This window comes from Alosa alosa, chromosome 15 (assembly GCF_017589495.1).
Source record: "Alosa alosa isolate M-15738 ecotype Scorff River chromosome 15, AALO_Geno_1.1, whole genome shotgun sequence".
Taxonomy (NCBI): domain Eukaryota; kingdom Metazoa; phylum Chordata; class Actinopteri; order Clupeiformes; family Clupeidae; genus Alosa; species Alosa alosa.
In genome coordinates this window covers 885,062-900,251 of record NC_063203.1, presented here as the reverse complement: position 1 = coordinate 900,251, position 15,190 = coordinate 885,062, and the positions used below count along the sequence as shown (strand labels likewise).

General features: G+C 40.6%; 1 protein-coding gene across 6 annotated transcripts in view; it reads left to right on the top strand.

The window, feature by feature from the left end:
• Nucleotides 1–15,190, top strand: part of sars2 (seryl-tRNA synthetase 2, mitochondrial) — a 59,246-nt gene that overhangs the window by 11,187 nt on the left and 32,869 nt on the right. For 5 of the 6 annotated variants that reach the window (XR_007195803.1, XR_007195804.1, XM_048263991.1 and 2 more), the window contains exon 2: nt 11,616–11,711. Coding sequence is in view for 4 of the 6 variants with exons in the window: in XM_048263991.1 (XP_048119948.1) it covers nt 11,616–11,711 (96 nt within the window). In the remaining 2 variants the exon portion in view is untranslated. The remainder of the gene's footprint in view (nt 1–11,615; nt 11,712–15,190) is intronic. The other variant, XM_048263989.1, reaches the window with a different exon arrangement.

Here is a 15,190-nt window from a genome sequence, read left to right as displayed (position 1 = left end):
CTACATCTCTGGGTGGACTTTTAAAACCGGCCTGATAAAACATTTAAAAAAAAGTTAAAGATACATACCTTACTTAAATCGCCTGATTTCCATTGCATGCTGACAGCTGGTGGACTGGACGGTTGGAAGAATAACGATGTTTTTTCGAATTCTCAAATAACTATGCAGCTGTGTTAAAGTCACCCAGGTGCTGGGTAGTGTACTCCACGTCGGGTGGGAGAGAGGAGGGGCGCTGTTCTAAACTATCAACCCAACAAGCTGGGTTACAGAAAATAACCCAACATGAGTCAAAACAACCCCACAAAATGCCCTGACAGCCGTTTGGGTTGAGAAAATAACCCAACCCGGAGTGTAGCCACCGAGGTGAAGTTATTTTGATATTCGGATATTCGACAGATATTCAATTTTGTTTTAATGCGGCCGGTTTCACCCAGTGTTTGCAGACAGTGTAGCCTACAAACAGATGGCCCGTCTACTTGCTCCCAGCCGACCTACTTAGGGACGTCTATAAAGTACCTTCTGAATTACCTTAGTCTTTTTTTGTCAATAGCTTTGACATCATGTGACCTAGTGACTCCAAACCAATGCTGAATAGTTATCCTATATGGGACTCCTCAGACACACCTCTTCTTATAGCCACTGTATGCACACTGAATTTTATATGAATCTTTGAAAGAAAATTCATTATTTCCTATATGAATGGTCTCCTTTTTTCCAATACCTCCCAAGCCATGTGACCTACTGCCCAGAGGAAAAATTTGTTTCTCATTTGTATCTCTTCTGTTGCTCAGGAGGCGAAATGGTGATTCTCTTTTAAGGATCATTTAACTCATTGAATGCCAAGCTGTTTTCAGAAGCTTTGTCCTAGAGTGCCAGCTATCTAGACCTTTGTTGATGATTTTTGTACAGCCACAGCATATTCTGTGTTATAGCTATGAACACATACAATAGCTTGATTAAAAGGTGAGACTTTAAGCTCTCGGTGGGTGCAAACCGTGTATTTCTACACGCCTCTGTTCCTGAGAAATCCCAAGCTAAACAGTGGCTAGTTTTCATCAAAATCGCAGTTTTTTTTTCTAGAAATGGAGATATAACGTCTTTTATGAAATATGAAGTGTTGCCTGTTACTTACTTGTGTAAACTTTCCGGGAAGTGATCAGCGAGACCTGGCGAGACTGCCACCTAGTGATAGACCCACGAAAATGGCCTGGTTTTGACCTGACGTGCATGCGTCACTGATTCGACCCAAAGCGGCAACCGAGTTATGAAAATTTCCAGATTGTGCGTTTTCATGAGTTTTCGATCGTCATATATTTAATTTCCATTCATCACAGAGTTCCCAAAATCACATATAAGGTGTGTTAGAGTGTCTAGTTTCGTAATTAAAAAAAAAAAGCTAAAAACGTAATATTACGTTTTTGGCACTCAATGAGTTAAGTATTACTTTTGTTACAGTTATTTCTCCTAATTTTGCCTTAGGAGAAATAAAACAAGCAAAAGATGAGACACATAGCAATGAGACAAGTAGGAGTCACATAAGAGATATTAGTTTGAGAAATAGGGGAGGTCTCTTATATGTTTAAGTGTAGTCTCACTTACAACTTGTTTTTCCTTAGGAGAAATAATAGAGCAAATGAGGAGACATTGCAATAAGAAACTGTTGAGAAGGAGGAGTTACAATTGAGATATAGTTTGAGGGTCAAAAATGGGGCACTCCATAGCATTTCAAACTTTTATTTTACAAAACAAAGCAAAACAGTTGCACTTTAAAAATGGACTTTAAGCAATGGGAGCTTGCACAGTTGCACTTTAAAATGGACTTCAAGCAATGGAGCCATGTTAATGCCTTGATGTTCTTTTTATAATGTGTATTCTTATTTATTTTTTTGTGTGAGTGTGTATGTGAGTATTGTTTTTAGAAGCTGCACAGGCAAATTGCATTGTACTGACCAACTGCACAATCACAATTTAAGTCCATCTTTAATTCATACAACATGGAGAAATAAACTAATAAACAAACTGAACTTGTGCCAAAGCGTGCCATACTGTGTACAATGGTGGATGAAAGCGTGGGCTGGTCAATCTGCGTCTTTTATCCTGGTGGTGGAACCAACCACAGGGAGGAGGGAGAGAAGAGCAGAAAAAAGAACATTGTTAGTTTGTGAGCCACTCAAAAATGCAAAGTAAGACATTTGTCTGACCGTCTGCTTTCATCACTGGGAATTCTGATTGCAGCACAATGATCAGACACACCTGATCAATTACTTAAATACAGAATGGGGGACATGATAGCTACCACTCACATTTGCTATATGTTGCCCTATTGAAGAAAAAAAACAAAAAAAAAACAGCTTTTATTGATATACTTGTCAAGCTTAAACAAGTTTGTTGAATTCCCTCACCTCATCTAGTGAGTAAACTGTATTGTCAGGCTTTTTTGGTTGGACTAAGCCTATTCAGTGTAAAAAAAAAATAGGCATCTGAAAATAGTTTAGTTCAGAGTCCTGATGTCAAAAAAGTAATTTGAGCATTTTTATGTCATCTGGGAGCTGGCTCCAGAGTCAGAATGCATAACAACTAAATGCAGCGTCGCCTTGTTTAGTTCTGAAAGTGGGTTTCAACAGGAACATTTCTACTGTGATCTGTGAGGTTTAAGTGATGAGTATTGCTGGAACATGTCACACAGTCTCATTGAAGGGCAAATCTGGTGTAAACTGATCCATAGCCTTGTTGTTCGAGCTCACCAGGCGCTGTCCGGAGGAAAAAGAACAATACAATTTGTCATAACCTAGACGAGTTATGGACAAGGAAGTAATGCCTCATGCATCACCAGCCAAACTGGCTAGTACGTTTTTATTAACACCCATGGGTGTTAATTTAGAACCCTGCTTGTAGGTGTTTACCACCTCCTCATTGACCCCATCAATGGAGACTGGTAGCAGAGCAGGCTTAGACCTGCGGAAATCCACCACCATCTCCTTGGTCTTCGCAGTGTTGAGTTGAAGGTGGTTGAGTTTCCAATAGCCTACCCTTGCTAGCTCACTGAGTTATCTTACTGAGGGGCCATCCACACGGAGACACTTTTTGGTTTAAACGCACATGTTTTGGCCGATCGTCCAAACGAATCCTGTAAACACACTGCCTGAAGATGCACTTTTTTGAAACCTGGTCCCAGGGTGACAAAATGTCAACACCGTCCTTGCGTGTTCATTTGGACGGCGAGGCCGCATACTTGCGTATTGATGAGGTCATCGCCACACCTCAGCTGCCCTCGACTTGACATTCATTATAATAAGAGTATAGGGCTTATTCGCAAACACTACCGCGGCCATATTGTAGATATGACATTCCAGTTCTATAGGCTAGTCTATGTGACAATCGCCTGCAGTGCGTAGATTTTAGCTGAACAGAGCACAGTAGCATAACAGCTTCATCTCGTCAATATCAAGAGTAGATACATTTAATCGTTGTGGACCCATATCTAATAGACTCAATATAGCATTAAGTAAAGATCCGTCATCATTATTGTCAGATTGTACCCCGATATTAACTTACCCCGATATCTATAGCCTAACTGTCTTGTTCATACATAGGCACACGTACGCAGCTGAAGGCGTTCAAGACGCTTGAGTCAAGGTCAGCGAACTTATTTGTTCCACCAACAACATCGTCTAACATTGCCATGATCGCAGAGAATAAAGCTGCATCTCATTGGACTGCAATTGTATCTTGCGTTTGCCTGTTGCTCACAACCTGCAGCAAAGGACTTTGCTAAAGTAGTTTAAAGTGGGTTTAAAGCAGTTTTAAAGTGGTTTAGTGCATTCTTGTCTGATAACTTCTAGGCTACAGGAGATGCAACTGGTCTGGAGGCAGAAAAGGCTAGCATATTTCTCTACATTTCCAAAATCCAAGTGAACAAAACACTATACAATTCAGAAATATCTACTGATGACTCTCAGTATGACTGATGACTACTGACTCTCTCTCCCACTCACTTCCTGTCAATTAAAGGCATAAAAGGCCAAAAAAACTAATTTGCGTCAGGTCGCTCGGCTCAATTCCGCTCCCCGCTTCACTTAAAAATCATCCCGCTCCAGTGAAATCGCTCCAAGCTCGCTCCAGTTTAAAAGAGGGAGAAATAAATACAATCCGAATTGTCACCTTAAACACAAAAGTTAAATCCCAGAATACTAAGAGCAACGGCAATTGCATTCATAGAACATTTATTTTAAAATGCAACACCAGTAGTGCATCAACCAACAAGCTATAGGCAACGTCAATACACATAAGCTTAAAACTAAAGGGATCAGTGGGATTAATTACCGGAGGATAAACTCGCCCTTACGCATCTGTCTGTCTCGAGGCATGCGGGCTATCTTATTACACACGGCATCTCGCCAGAATTTAAAAGAAAGCTGTCCGACAAACCTTAAGAATAACATGTTTAAAATAAATGGTGCAATGAAAATCTCCTTGTTCATGCCCTTTAGTCAATGGTTAGGCTACTAATCAATTCCAGTTTACTTTTGAGTATTATAATTGCCACCCACTGACCTTTCTTGGTATGGCTATAGGATCTGTAGTCTCAGTATGCTATACAAGGAATAAGTATGGAGGGATGGATTAATGAACTGGCCTACCAGGCCCAGGGTCCCAGGAGCTCTGGTGCTGTACACAAAGATGCTGTAATATAGGCTTGTATTGGGTTTGTTCATCTCATGTCTGAATGATGTCCATATTTCCACAAAAGTCACCAGAATCTATCATCTAAGGGACTATTTATCAAAATCTTCTCCCAGAGGAGCACACCCCTGGATCCCGCTTAACAATTATGTTGATCAGGGCTTATCTTGGTTAAGGGGCCCACTTACCTCCCAGGGAAATAAGTTCAGGCTCAGGATTTTATTCTACCATCCCCCCTGTAGCCAGCTGAGCTGACGTTCACAATTCAGTTCAGCTGTTCTGTCCTCATCTTTCTTCTCTCCATGCTTTCTAGTTGTCCATGCAGAAACTCCCTCAGAGTTTCATCCAAGTTTGATGTAAGATTAGTTAGATAGCCTGTCATTTATAAATACTGTGAGGGATCAAGCAGTCGGCATGGGACGGAGAGGCAAAAGATTGACCAAAAAATTAATTCATCTGACAAAATAACATAGAGGTTCTGGGCCCAAAATAAGGGAACTTAAGCAGAACTAAACTTAAGCAAACAAAACACAAGATACCCCAACCACTGTCTCTCACACTGTGACAAAGGGCAAGCTTAAATACTAGTGACCAAAACCATAATTAACACAAAGGGGAAATGACTAAATCAATTAAGACTGTGAAATAATAAAACACTTTCAAAGAAACCCAAATAATTCTATGTGACGAAATAAACTATATTAAATGAAATAAATAATGAAATACAAAATTATGTAATACAAAACAAGAGACAGAAAATCCCAAATCCAAACTAAACTTCCACATGACTACACTAGAAGGTGGACTTGGCTAGAGCGCTCTTAAGATAGCGGAACATTTGGCTCCGTCTTGACAACCGAATGTTCCACCCGGAGACAACATCGCGACGCACCCGGCAAGTTGGCCAGACTAGGTCAGAGAATGTCTAATAAGGGGAGAACCTTCACTCTCGGAACTCTTCCGGTGTGGTACTGCATCTAGGGGCGCTCGCGGGCGAGTCCAGAATGAAAAAGCCACTTTTCTCGGGATATAATTTTTTTTCAAGTAATTTGAATATTGTATTCGAAAGGGGAGGCAAAGACAATACACTACAAGGATACAAGGAAGTTTATTGTCACATGCATATAGTTACTGGAAGTAAGAAATGCAGTGAAATTATGTCTGGTGTCAGCCTATTTGTGCATTAATGGGGGGGTAAAAAGTGCAGTAGAAGGGGTTTAGTAGATTAAGTGGCAAGGGCTGCATAAGAAAGGTGGGGGAGGATTGGGATTGGGCGGGGGGCACCAACAAGGAGCACCCAAGAGCAACAGGGGCAAGGGAAATTAATCTAGATTAATCGCGGTTAAAAAGTAGCCTACATTTTCTCCCTAAAGACTAAAGCTTCTTATGGCATATTAAATACAGCATAAATCACAAAATTATTGAGTAACCACAAAGGTAAAATTAAAACACTTCTATATTATTTAAATGATAATAATGACACAGTAATTTTGTTTTAAAGTATGTGATTCTGTTTACCTTATTTGTAAATGATGCACTGTCACTTTAAGCTCATTGTGTGCCACTGTCCACACGTTCTCCTAATGATCTTTTTAGCTCCGTTCAAATATAGCCTAGCTATGGCTAGTCCACAAACTCTAACATTGTTTGTGCCACATGTATAGCACAATATTAACAATGATAAGCATGATATTAGGTTGGCACAAACAGCTTTCATTCCTTTGGAAATAAAAGCATGTAATGACATGATGCTTGCTAGACATTTTCTGTTTGCAATTAAAAGTGAAGTATGAGCCTAGTAGCCAGTAGCCACCTAGCTAAGTGGAATGCGTTTCAATCGGCATAATCTCATGTGCTTCATGTAAACGAATTATTGAAGACTTCAAGACTCACCAGTTCCATTACACAAAGGCAAAGACAACTTTATATTCTTTTCCATTTTCCCAATCACAGTGAGTGCAGCCTAGTGCCCTGGCTCTCACAGTTTATAACAGTAGTGAGGACCGAATAAATCCGCAATTTCCTCTAATCTCGTCTTTGTTGCCTTCATGATTTCCTTTTATACGTTTCTTATATTTAAAAGGAGATATCAATCATCATCAACAATGACAAGCCAGCCCAGCAGGAACCTGCCACTCATTTTCTCTCCCTTTCGGGAGTAGGCTAGCATACGTTCAATTTGGATCTTAATGGAGAGGACCCGAAAAGTATCATCTTTATGTAACATGCTGATGGTGCATTTTGATATTGTAAACGTTCTCTAACAAGAGTGCAAACCAGTTTGCAGTAAAGCTACTATTTATTTAATGTTGGTCCTTTCTCTGTCTCTTGGTGCCCTACACACAGTGTGTGATGCGTGGTGGTAACAGCAGCACTGATCACTAAAGGTGTTTGAGTCGTGACTCTCTCGGATCTTTCACCCGTGTCTTTAAATTAACCCATGAGTCGCGAGTCTCTAGGATCATTAACTCGGATCAGTTGAGTCCTACTACAATTCAATCTAAAACGATAAACAGCGCCACACACAAACCTCTTGCAACATTAGCTAGCCTCCTAGCCCTAGCCATCGTAGCTGCCAAAAATGTAACAATTTCGTAGGCAACCACAACTCCACAAATCAACTCAAGCGACTGAGTGAGCAGGCAGTCCGAGATAACTGGTTAAGTTCCCGCAGAGCCGGAAACATTGCAGACTCGCAGACCAAGGGACTCAGATTGGAGCGGCTGAGTAGCAATCCGGGTTAGTCGCATCAGCCGGCCGGTTAGGCTACGTTGAGTATGAGTCAGTTGAATCAGCCGGCTACGTTGTCATGAGTGGATCTGCGAGAGCGAGTAGCTCCTCGAGGTGAAAAGCAATTCCACAACAAAAGCCATTCTTTCACTTCTGAAATAACGTTCAATGTTCTGCATGTAGCCTAGACATAATTAGATTTGGTGTATAGATGTAGCATATTAAAATGCAATTAGGTCGTGCAGACAGTCCAAACTGCACGCTCATGGAGCTGCTTGAGTATACCCGGGTCAGTCGAATCAGCCGGGCGGGCCGGTTACGTTGTTATGAGTGCGAGTCAGCCGAATCAGCCGGCTACGTTGTCATGAGTGGATCTTTAGAGGAGCGAGTAACTCCTCGTCAAGGTTAAAAGAAAATCCACAACAAAAGCCATGCTTTCACGTCTGAAATAACATATATTCTGCATGCATAGCCTACTTTAAAATGCAATTAGGTCGCGAAGACCGTCCGAAACATTGCAAGCTCTGTATGGAGTTGCTTGAATAGGCTAGCCTACCTGGGTCATTTGGATCAGCCGGGCGGACCGGTTACGTTATGTTGTTATGAGTGCGAGTCAGTCGAATCAGCCGGCTACATTGTCATGAGTGGATCTGTAGACGAGCGAGTAGCCTAGTTTCTACTCATCATAATAATAATCGTCATAATAATAGGCCTAATGAGAATAATAGTAGTAGTAGTAGTAGTAGTAGTAGTAAATAATAATAATAATAACAATAATAATAATTTATTCACTGCAGGGCATTTCTACGTTTCTATGTCTACATTGAAAGTCAATTGCTTAGGCTAGGTTAAGACAATAAATAAACAGTCTGGCTCAAACTGCTTTCTTTCCCGTGAGTGGGTGGAGGTTTTGATGCTATTATATTAGGCTATTTTATATTATATTATATTATATTATATTAGGCTACCTAACAGTATAGATATGATTAATAATAATATTAGTTGCCTAGTATTAGCAGCCTATAATACTTAGAATAGATTCCTAGTAGCCTACTATTAGTATATAGTAGTGGTAATAAACACTGTAGCAGAGTAGCATTAGACCTAGGCAAACTTTTCTATTGTTAACAAAACAACAACAAATAATTAATTATTATAATATAGGCTACCCTCTCTGTCAATAAGATCGAAGTTTCTGAACATGAGCACCAAAAAGATGAACAATGTGTGGATGCACTTTGACCAGGAGAGCAAAACTCTAAAGGCTAAATGCAAGTACTGCAAAAACCTGGTTTCAAATCATGGTGGATCCACATCCAACATGAGAAGGCACTTAACGAAATGAAGCACCCCACTGCACTGCTTGAACGTAGGACTGAATTTCTTTGCGATTTAGTAATACTGACTCAAGTGACTCGTTCAACCCGGATCAGTTTAGTGAGTGACTCAGAATAACCCGGATCCTTAAAAGGAATCGAGTTTGACAGGCCTACTGATCACTGTGCTCTGCTGTTTGTGTCCACTATGTGTTTTGTTTTTTTCGTCGCGGAAGTGAAAGCATCTTTGGGGTGACTGGTCCACGATCAGGAAATGTATTGTTTGACTCAAGACATGTCAAGTCATTACAAGGCAAAGAGGAAAAGTCCGAGTCAAGTGAATAGTCGAGTGAATAGTATTCAAGTCCAAGTCGAGTCGCAAGTCATGCCGAATTTTACCAAGTCGAGTCTGACTTGGACTCGAGTCAGACTCGAGTCATGATTTTACATGTCTGGCTCTAAGTATGTAGAGGATGTGTGTTAGAGAAGATCCTGAAGACAATGTGCTGTGGATGTAGGGAGGGGGGTGGGGGGCAGTGTGCAGCAAGTATGTAGAGGAGGCTTACTGTAGCAAGCAGTGTGCTGTATGTATGTGAGGTGATGACAGTGATGATGTAAGTGTGTGTGTTTTTTTTGTGTGTGTGTTGGGGATGGGGGTGTGGTGGGGGGTGGGGGCAAAAAAGGCTAGGCAATCAAGGACATGGGTAGATAGATGGAGGAGAAATCAAAAATAATAAATAAAAAGTTCTATGGAGATACGTGCAAAAGTTGGAGAAAGTCAGATATGTGTGTGTGTGTTTTGACGTGTGATGAAATAAGAAAATAAATAAAAGGTCTGTAGCATAGGGAGAGGGATGTAAAAGTGCTAAGTCATGTAGGTGTGTGTGTGGTGGTGGGGGGTCATTCATTAGCATGATCATAGCATAGCATAGCATCAATGCTAGCGTGTTATGGGCAACAACGACCCAACCTGTAAGAAAACGAAAGGACATGACTCCTGGATTATTTCACTTTTGATTGATAATCCATATCCATTTTGCAAAAAATAAAATAAAATCTGAGGGTTTCAGTTGTTAAATAGGCGAAAACAATAAATGTAGCCATGTAGCTCCATAGGACCCCATGTATTTTGGACTCGCCCGCGATCGCCATCTAGGTGAAATCTGGTGAACTGCAGCCAAATTCGGTTTGTATGGGATTAATAGAGAGTGGGGAGGCTCTCCGTAGACGGGCTCTGACTCGGTCCTGGAATGGCGCGGTCATGGTAAAGCAAACAAACATAAATTAATGCAATGATACTTAATGAAAGTGATAATGTAAATAATACTTAACAGTTACATAATCAACCAAATGCGTGCACTCATTTTAGTGACCATGTAATGCTAAGCATTTTAATAAAGTTTGAATGTGTAACGAAATCAAATGTGTTTGTTTTAACTGTTTTAACGTGGGCATGTTCGGATGTTTTGTGATGTAGATTTTGAAATGTTATGTAGGATGTATATAGTGTATGTATGCGTAATGCAATAATATAAATGCATAAATGTACAAACTTAAGAAACGTGAGTGAGTGCAACGGGGAGGGGTTACCGACAGGTAGGCTACTGGCATTAGTGTGAGGACGCGGCTGCGTCCATCACAAAAACATAGAGGGCTAAGTTAGGCTCTAGGCTACTATGAACCCTAACTAAAAAGCCAGTTCATGATAGTAGCTTAGTCAACATGTTGTCATTTTTTGCCAAATGCAAAAAATAGTAATCCAGATTTCACTTGAAAATCAGAGTAGCTCCCGTTGACAGGGCTACGTTAGCTCAAGACGCAGACAGCTGCAGACAACACAGAACAGTTCCCTTGAAGCCTAGGCACTGCCAGCTTTGAAATGAAACTGTGTGGTTGATTTGTTTGTCTGTTATAGGCTAATAGTCCAACCACATTTCGACATCGGTGGAATGTGTTGCATCTCATTTGTAGGTGTAGTAATAGCCAGTGAGTCCATGATTTTTCGTGATTTTTTTTTTCCCCTTCCCATCCTGTAGCTCCCCCGCCCCCCCCGGGCGATTGTTCCCCCCACCGGTTGAGAACCACTGCTGTTGGATATAATAATAATAATAATAATAATAATAATAATAATACATTTTATTTATAAAGGGCCTTTCAAGACAACCAAGGTCGCTTAAAAAATAAAGATGGAGCGGTGTAGTCGCCAGCGTACCCGTGACACCAAGACATGACAAATACATTTAAAAAATAACAAACAAAGGATGCCGGACGGAGCGGCGTAGTCGCCAGCGTACCCGTGACACCAATATATACAAGACAGACAACATAACAAATAAAAATAAAGAAAAAAAAGAAAATACATTTAAAAAGGGGGAAAAAAATTATGTTAAAATAGTCCAATTTCCAACCGGCTGAAAATGTCCAAGGGCAATGATGACCCGCGTGAAACTGCGCACAGCTGTGTCTTCACAACCGATGCAGCGCTAACAAAGTTCTTTACAATTGACCAACCCGGTGGATTCACTGGCAGTCTGGAGATAACGCTAACGTTAGGCCTTGTTAGTCTGGAGATCACTGGAAGCACAACAGTCCGAAGTCGCGGGCGATCCTGTGTAGATCAGCAACTCGGTGGACCCCTAACAGCGACAGTTTGTTGCTCCGTGTGAATGCAGAGTTCCCCAACGTCAACGCTAGTCTGCTCAATCCAGACTCCAGGCATGGCAGCTCACAGGTCAGCAACAGCTCGGTGGCCACGGCAGATCCCTCGCAGAGTAGCCTAGGTCCAGCTGCCCCTCGACCAGACAGTGAAGCGCAGCACCGGCTCACGGATGGATGGAATACCATTGAATAGTATATCATTGATTGTGTTGTGTTTCTGTTGTGCAGGTGGCAGTGTGGCGAAGATTGCAAGAGGTTCGTAAAAGAATTGCATCGCTGGAGGAACAGAAGAGAAGGATAAGCGCTGCTGTCAAGACACTTGTGGTCAGATCATGCAGATGTTTGTGTGTCTATATGTGAATAGAGTACAGATGGTCACAACATTGAGGTAGTTTAAGTCTTGTACCTCACTAGTTTAAGGGAAACAGCACGGGCTGTCTTTTTAGGTCCCAATTTTTATAAGCAAGAAAAACAAGAATTGCACCAGTATTACTTATAGTCCAAATGTATCAATCACTCACATGGTCAATATCACTAAGAAAGTTCATTCCATGTATGGGTGCATCTAAAAAAAAGTGAAAAGTAATTTTCTGTAATTTATTTCAAAAAGTGATACATATATTCTAGATTCGTTACATTACATAAAGTGAAATATCCCAAGCCATATTTTGTTTTAATTTTGATGATTACGGCTTATAGCTCATGAAAATCAATATCTCAAAATATTAGAATAAAGAGGTTGTATTACAGAAATGTCGACCTCCTTAAAAGTCATTTACTAATTTGAAATATTTATGCACTTAATACTTCGGACTCCTTTTGCACAAATAACTGCATCAACGTGGCGTGGTATGGAAGCAATCAGCCTGTGGCACTGCTAGGGTTGCAAAGGTGAGGAATATTTCTGGTAAATTTCCGGAAACTTTCTATAAACTTTCCATGGGATGTTAAGATGGGGAATTTTGGAAATATTCCAAGTTGGAAATATTTCAAGTTGGAAACCTTCATGGAATTAAAGGAAAGTATGGCAATTAGCAGTGTTTCCTCTAGATTTATTTAGCATGGATGCAGGCCATGTGCTTCTGTGCCTCTCCACTTTTCTTCCAGACTTTGATTTCTAAATGAAATCAAACATTTAGGGCTGTATTTTGCACCCTAGCGCATGGCGTAAAACTCGTTTTCCACCCGGCGCAAAGTTTAATTCCTTATTTTGCACGTTTAATTTTTAAACAATGTGCCCAGGAGTGTGGCAATTAACAACCTGGTCAGAAGTCTATGGCGAGTTGTTTATATGTTATTTTAAGAGCGCATTGTCAACAGTCATATTGGCGGGTGCACCTATCATCCATGAACGCACACCAGCACACGTCCAAGCAAAACATTACAAATTGCACAATTAAAATAGGAAACATAATTAGAATAAAGATATTACGAAATACTGTACATATCATGATGAGTAGTTACAGTATTCACCATCATTTGCAAATTGGTAATGACGGTTAAAAGTGATTAGGGGAGAGGCGAGAGACACGTATGGAGCACAGCTGAAGACGCACGGTCACGAGATATAAGCAACTCCTCTGCAGGATAAATGCTGTTTTATTTAGTCATTTGAGCAATGTTAGGGTAAGTGTTGCTTTTTCCAACCAATGTTTTCGATGGTAACCCATTGTCAGTCAATAGTGAAAGTAACTGCATATAACTGTCTTGTAGTTGACTAACACCATAATGAAGTTAGTTTCACTTTGCCAATGAGTTCAAATAATAGAGTGCAAATGCGTGAAGGCTATGCTAGGTTTTAGTAAAGCATGGTTTAGTGGAATGACTATTCCATACGGTCTCGCAAGCAGCCTCCTTCAAATGCGCCGTTGAATGTCAAAATACCGATGCATTTATTTGACATAACGCTTTGCGCCGTTAAAGGGAATGACAGATCTCATTCTCATTGGTTTAATTGATGTTACGCCCCAAACACACCCATGACTGATTAAAAAACCTAGGAACACCTTGTTGCGCCATGCGCTCAACGTTTGATAACGAAAACCCTCCCAATGTGGACTGGACACATCCTACTAAATTTCAATAAGCTTTTGACGAGTGACGATGCGCTTTTGACTGTCATGATGGGGCCCTTACTTTTGTCATTGCTTTGGACCACCTTGGAAGTGACTGAGTGACTGAGCAATGGTCCAGTTTTTTTTTTCCTTAATCCAGGTAATATGCTTTTAACATCATCTCTGGTTCAGGAGTGGCTTAACACTAGGAATGAGACACTTGTAGCCAATTGTCTGGACACAACTGTTCGTGGTGGCTCTTGACTCCACTCCTTGTGATGATCCTCCAACTTCTTGAATCGCTTTGCGGGCAATCCACTCAAGGCTGTGGTCATTCAATGTTCATTTCCAGTCAACTTTCCTTGAATATGCTTTGATGCAACACTTTGTGAACAGCCTGCCCTTTCAGCAATGACCTTTTGTGGCTTACCCTCTGTGGCTTACCCTCTTGTGTCAACAAGTGTCTTTTGGACAAATGTCAAGTCAGCAGTCTCTCCCATGACTGTGATGGTGTTTACTGAACCAGACTGAAACATTAAAGGCTCAGGAAACTGACATTTCTGTAATATAAATTCATTATGACCACCGTTTTTGTTTTTTTTTCTGAAATTCTTTGGTCAACGATTTCCAGGACACCAAAACGCCGGAGCACATGAAAATTGGTGGGCTTTTAACCCCACTTGGCTGAAATAAGCATTTAGCCCCTACCAGGCACTCAAGGGGGGGACTTTTGTGGTATGTTGGTCTCATGCGCATAATCACTCATTTGTTATGTTGCACACCCCCAGTAAAAAAAATCAATAAAATTCAAAACCATGGCGCTTTAATCGTCACTATCTTCTTGTTTTTTGTCTACACAATGTTTAGGTTACATAACTAAAACCTTTGATCCAATTCTATTGTTTTCATAGTATTTTTTCCCTTGATTGTTTACACTCTAAAAGGCCTTATCTTGGAGGCCATCTTTGGACATTCATATCTTAAAAAGTATTATTCCTAGCCTGACCAAACTTTGTAGAATTGAAGACAAACATGTTCTCAGTATGATTCAATCGTTAAAAGTTTGTACCACAGTCTCATTGGTTTTATAGAAGTCCCTAGTTTCAGAAAAAAACATGCAAAAAAACTCCTTTATTCTGTCTAAAAAACAAAAGGCCATGACAATAATAAGGATAAAACAAGGCGTGTTTGTATTTGTGTGTCCTTTTCATGCAACTGTAATGGTATGTGTGGTAGCTAGTAGGACCATAAAAATCTATGTGGAAATAGCTATATAGTATATGGACATTTAGTGTGTAAAGTACCAATATTGTACCAAGTCCCATTCCCAGAATAAATGCATGTAGTTACAGGTGTTGTGGGAACACCAAAATAAACATTTACAATAAAAAATAGATTTTAGCCCCCTCTTGGTTGAAAACACCTTTTTTGCCCTCTGCCAAAATTTCCCTCCATTTCCAATCAACTACTACAGTAAACTATTCATCAAACGTCTATTAACAAAAGAAGCCAACAACGAGTAATTATGCAGACAGCCTGTTTTGCAAACAAATCAAATAAAGCTCTTAAAGAAGCACTATGCAGGTCTGGTTATTCCTTCGCTGTTTCTGAGTTTTCGCCGGATTTGGGCTCGCATTTTTCTCTACACAGCTCCCCCTGCAGCTTCGGTAGCAAGTGATTGCTACGCTAAACCCCCACTAGCTAGCAAGCTAGCCATCAAGAAACCAAGCTAAATACAGGGCTCACAAT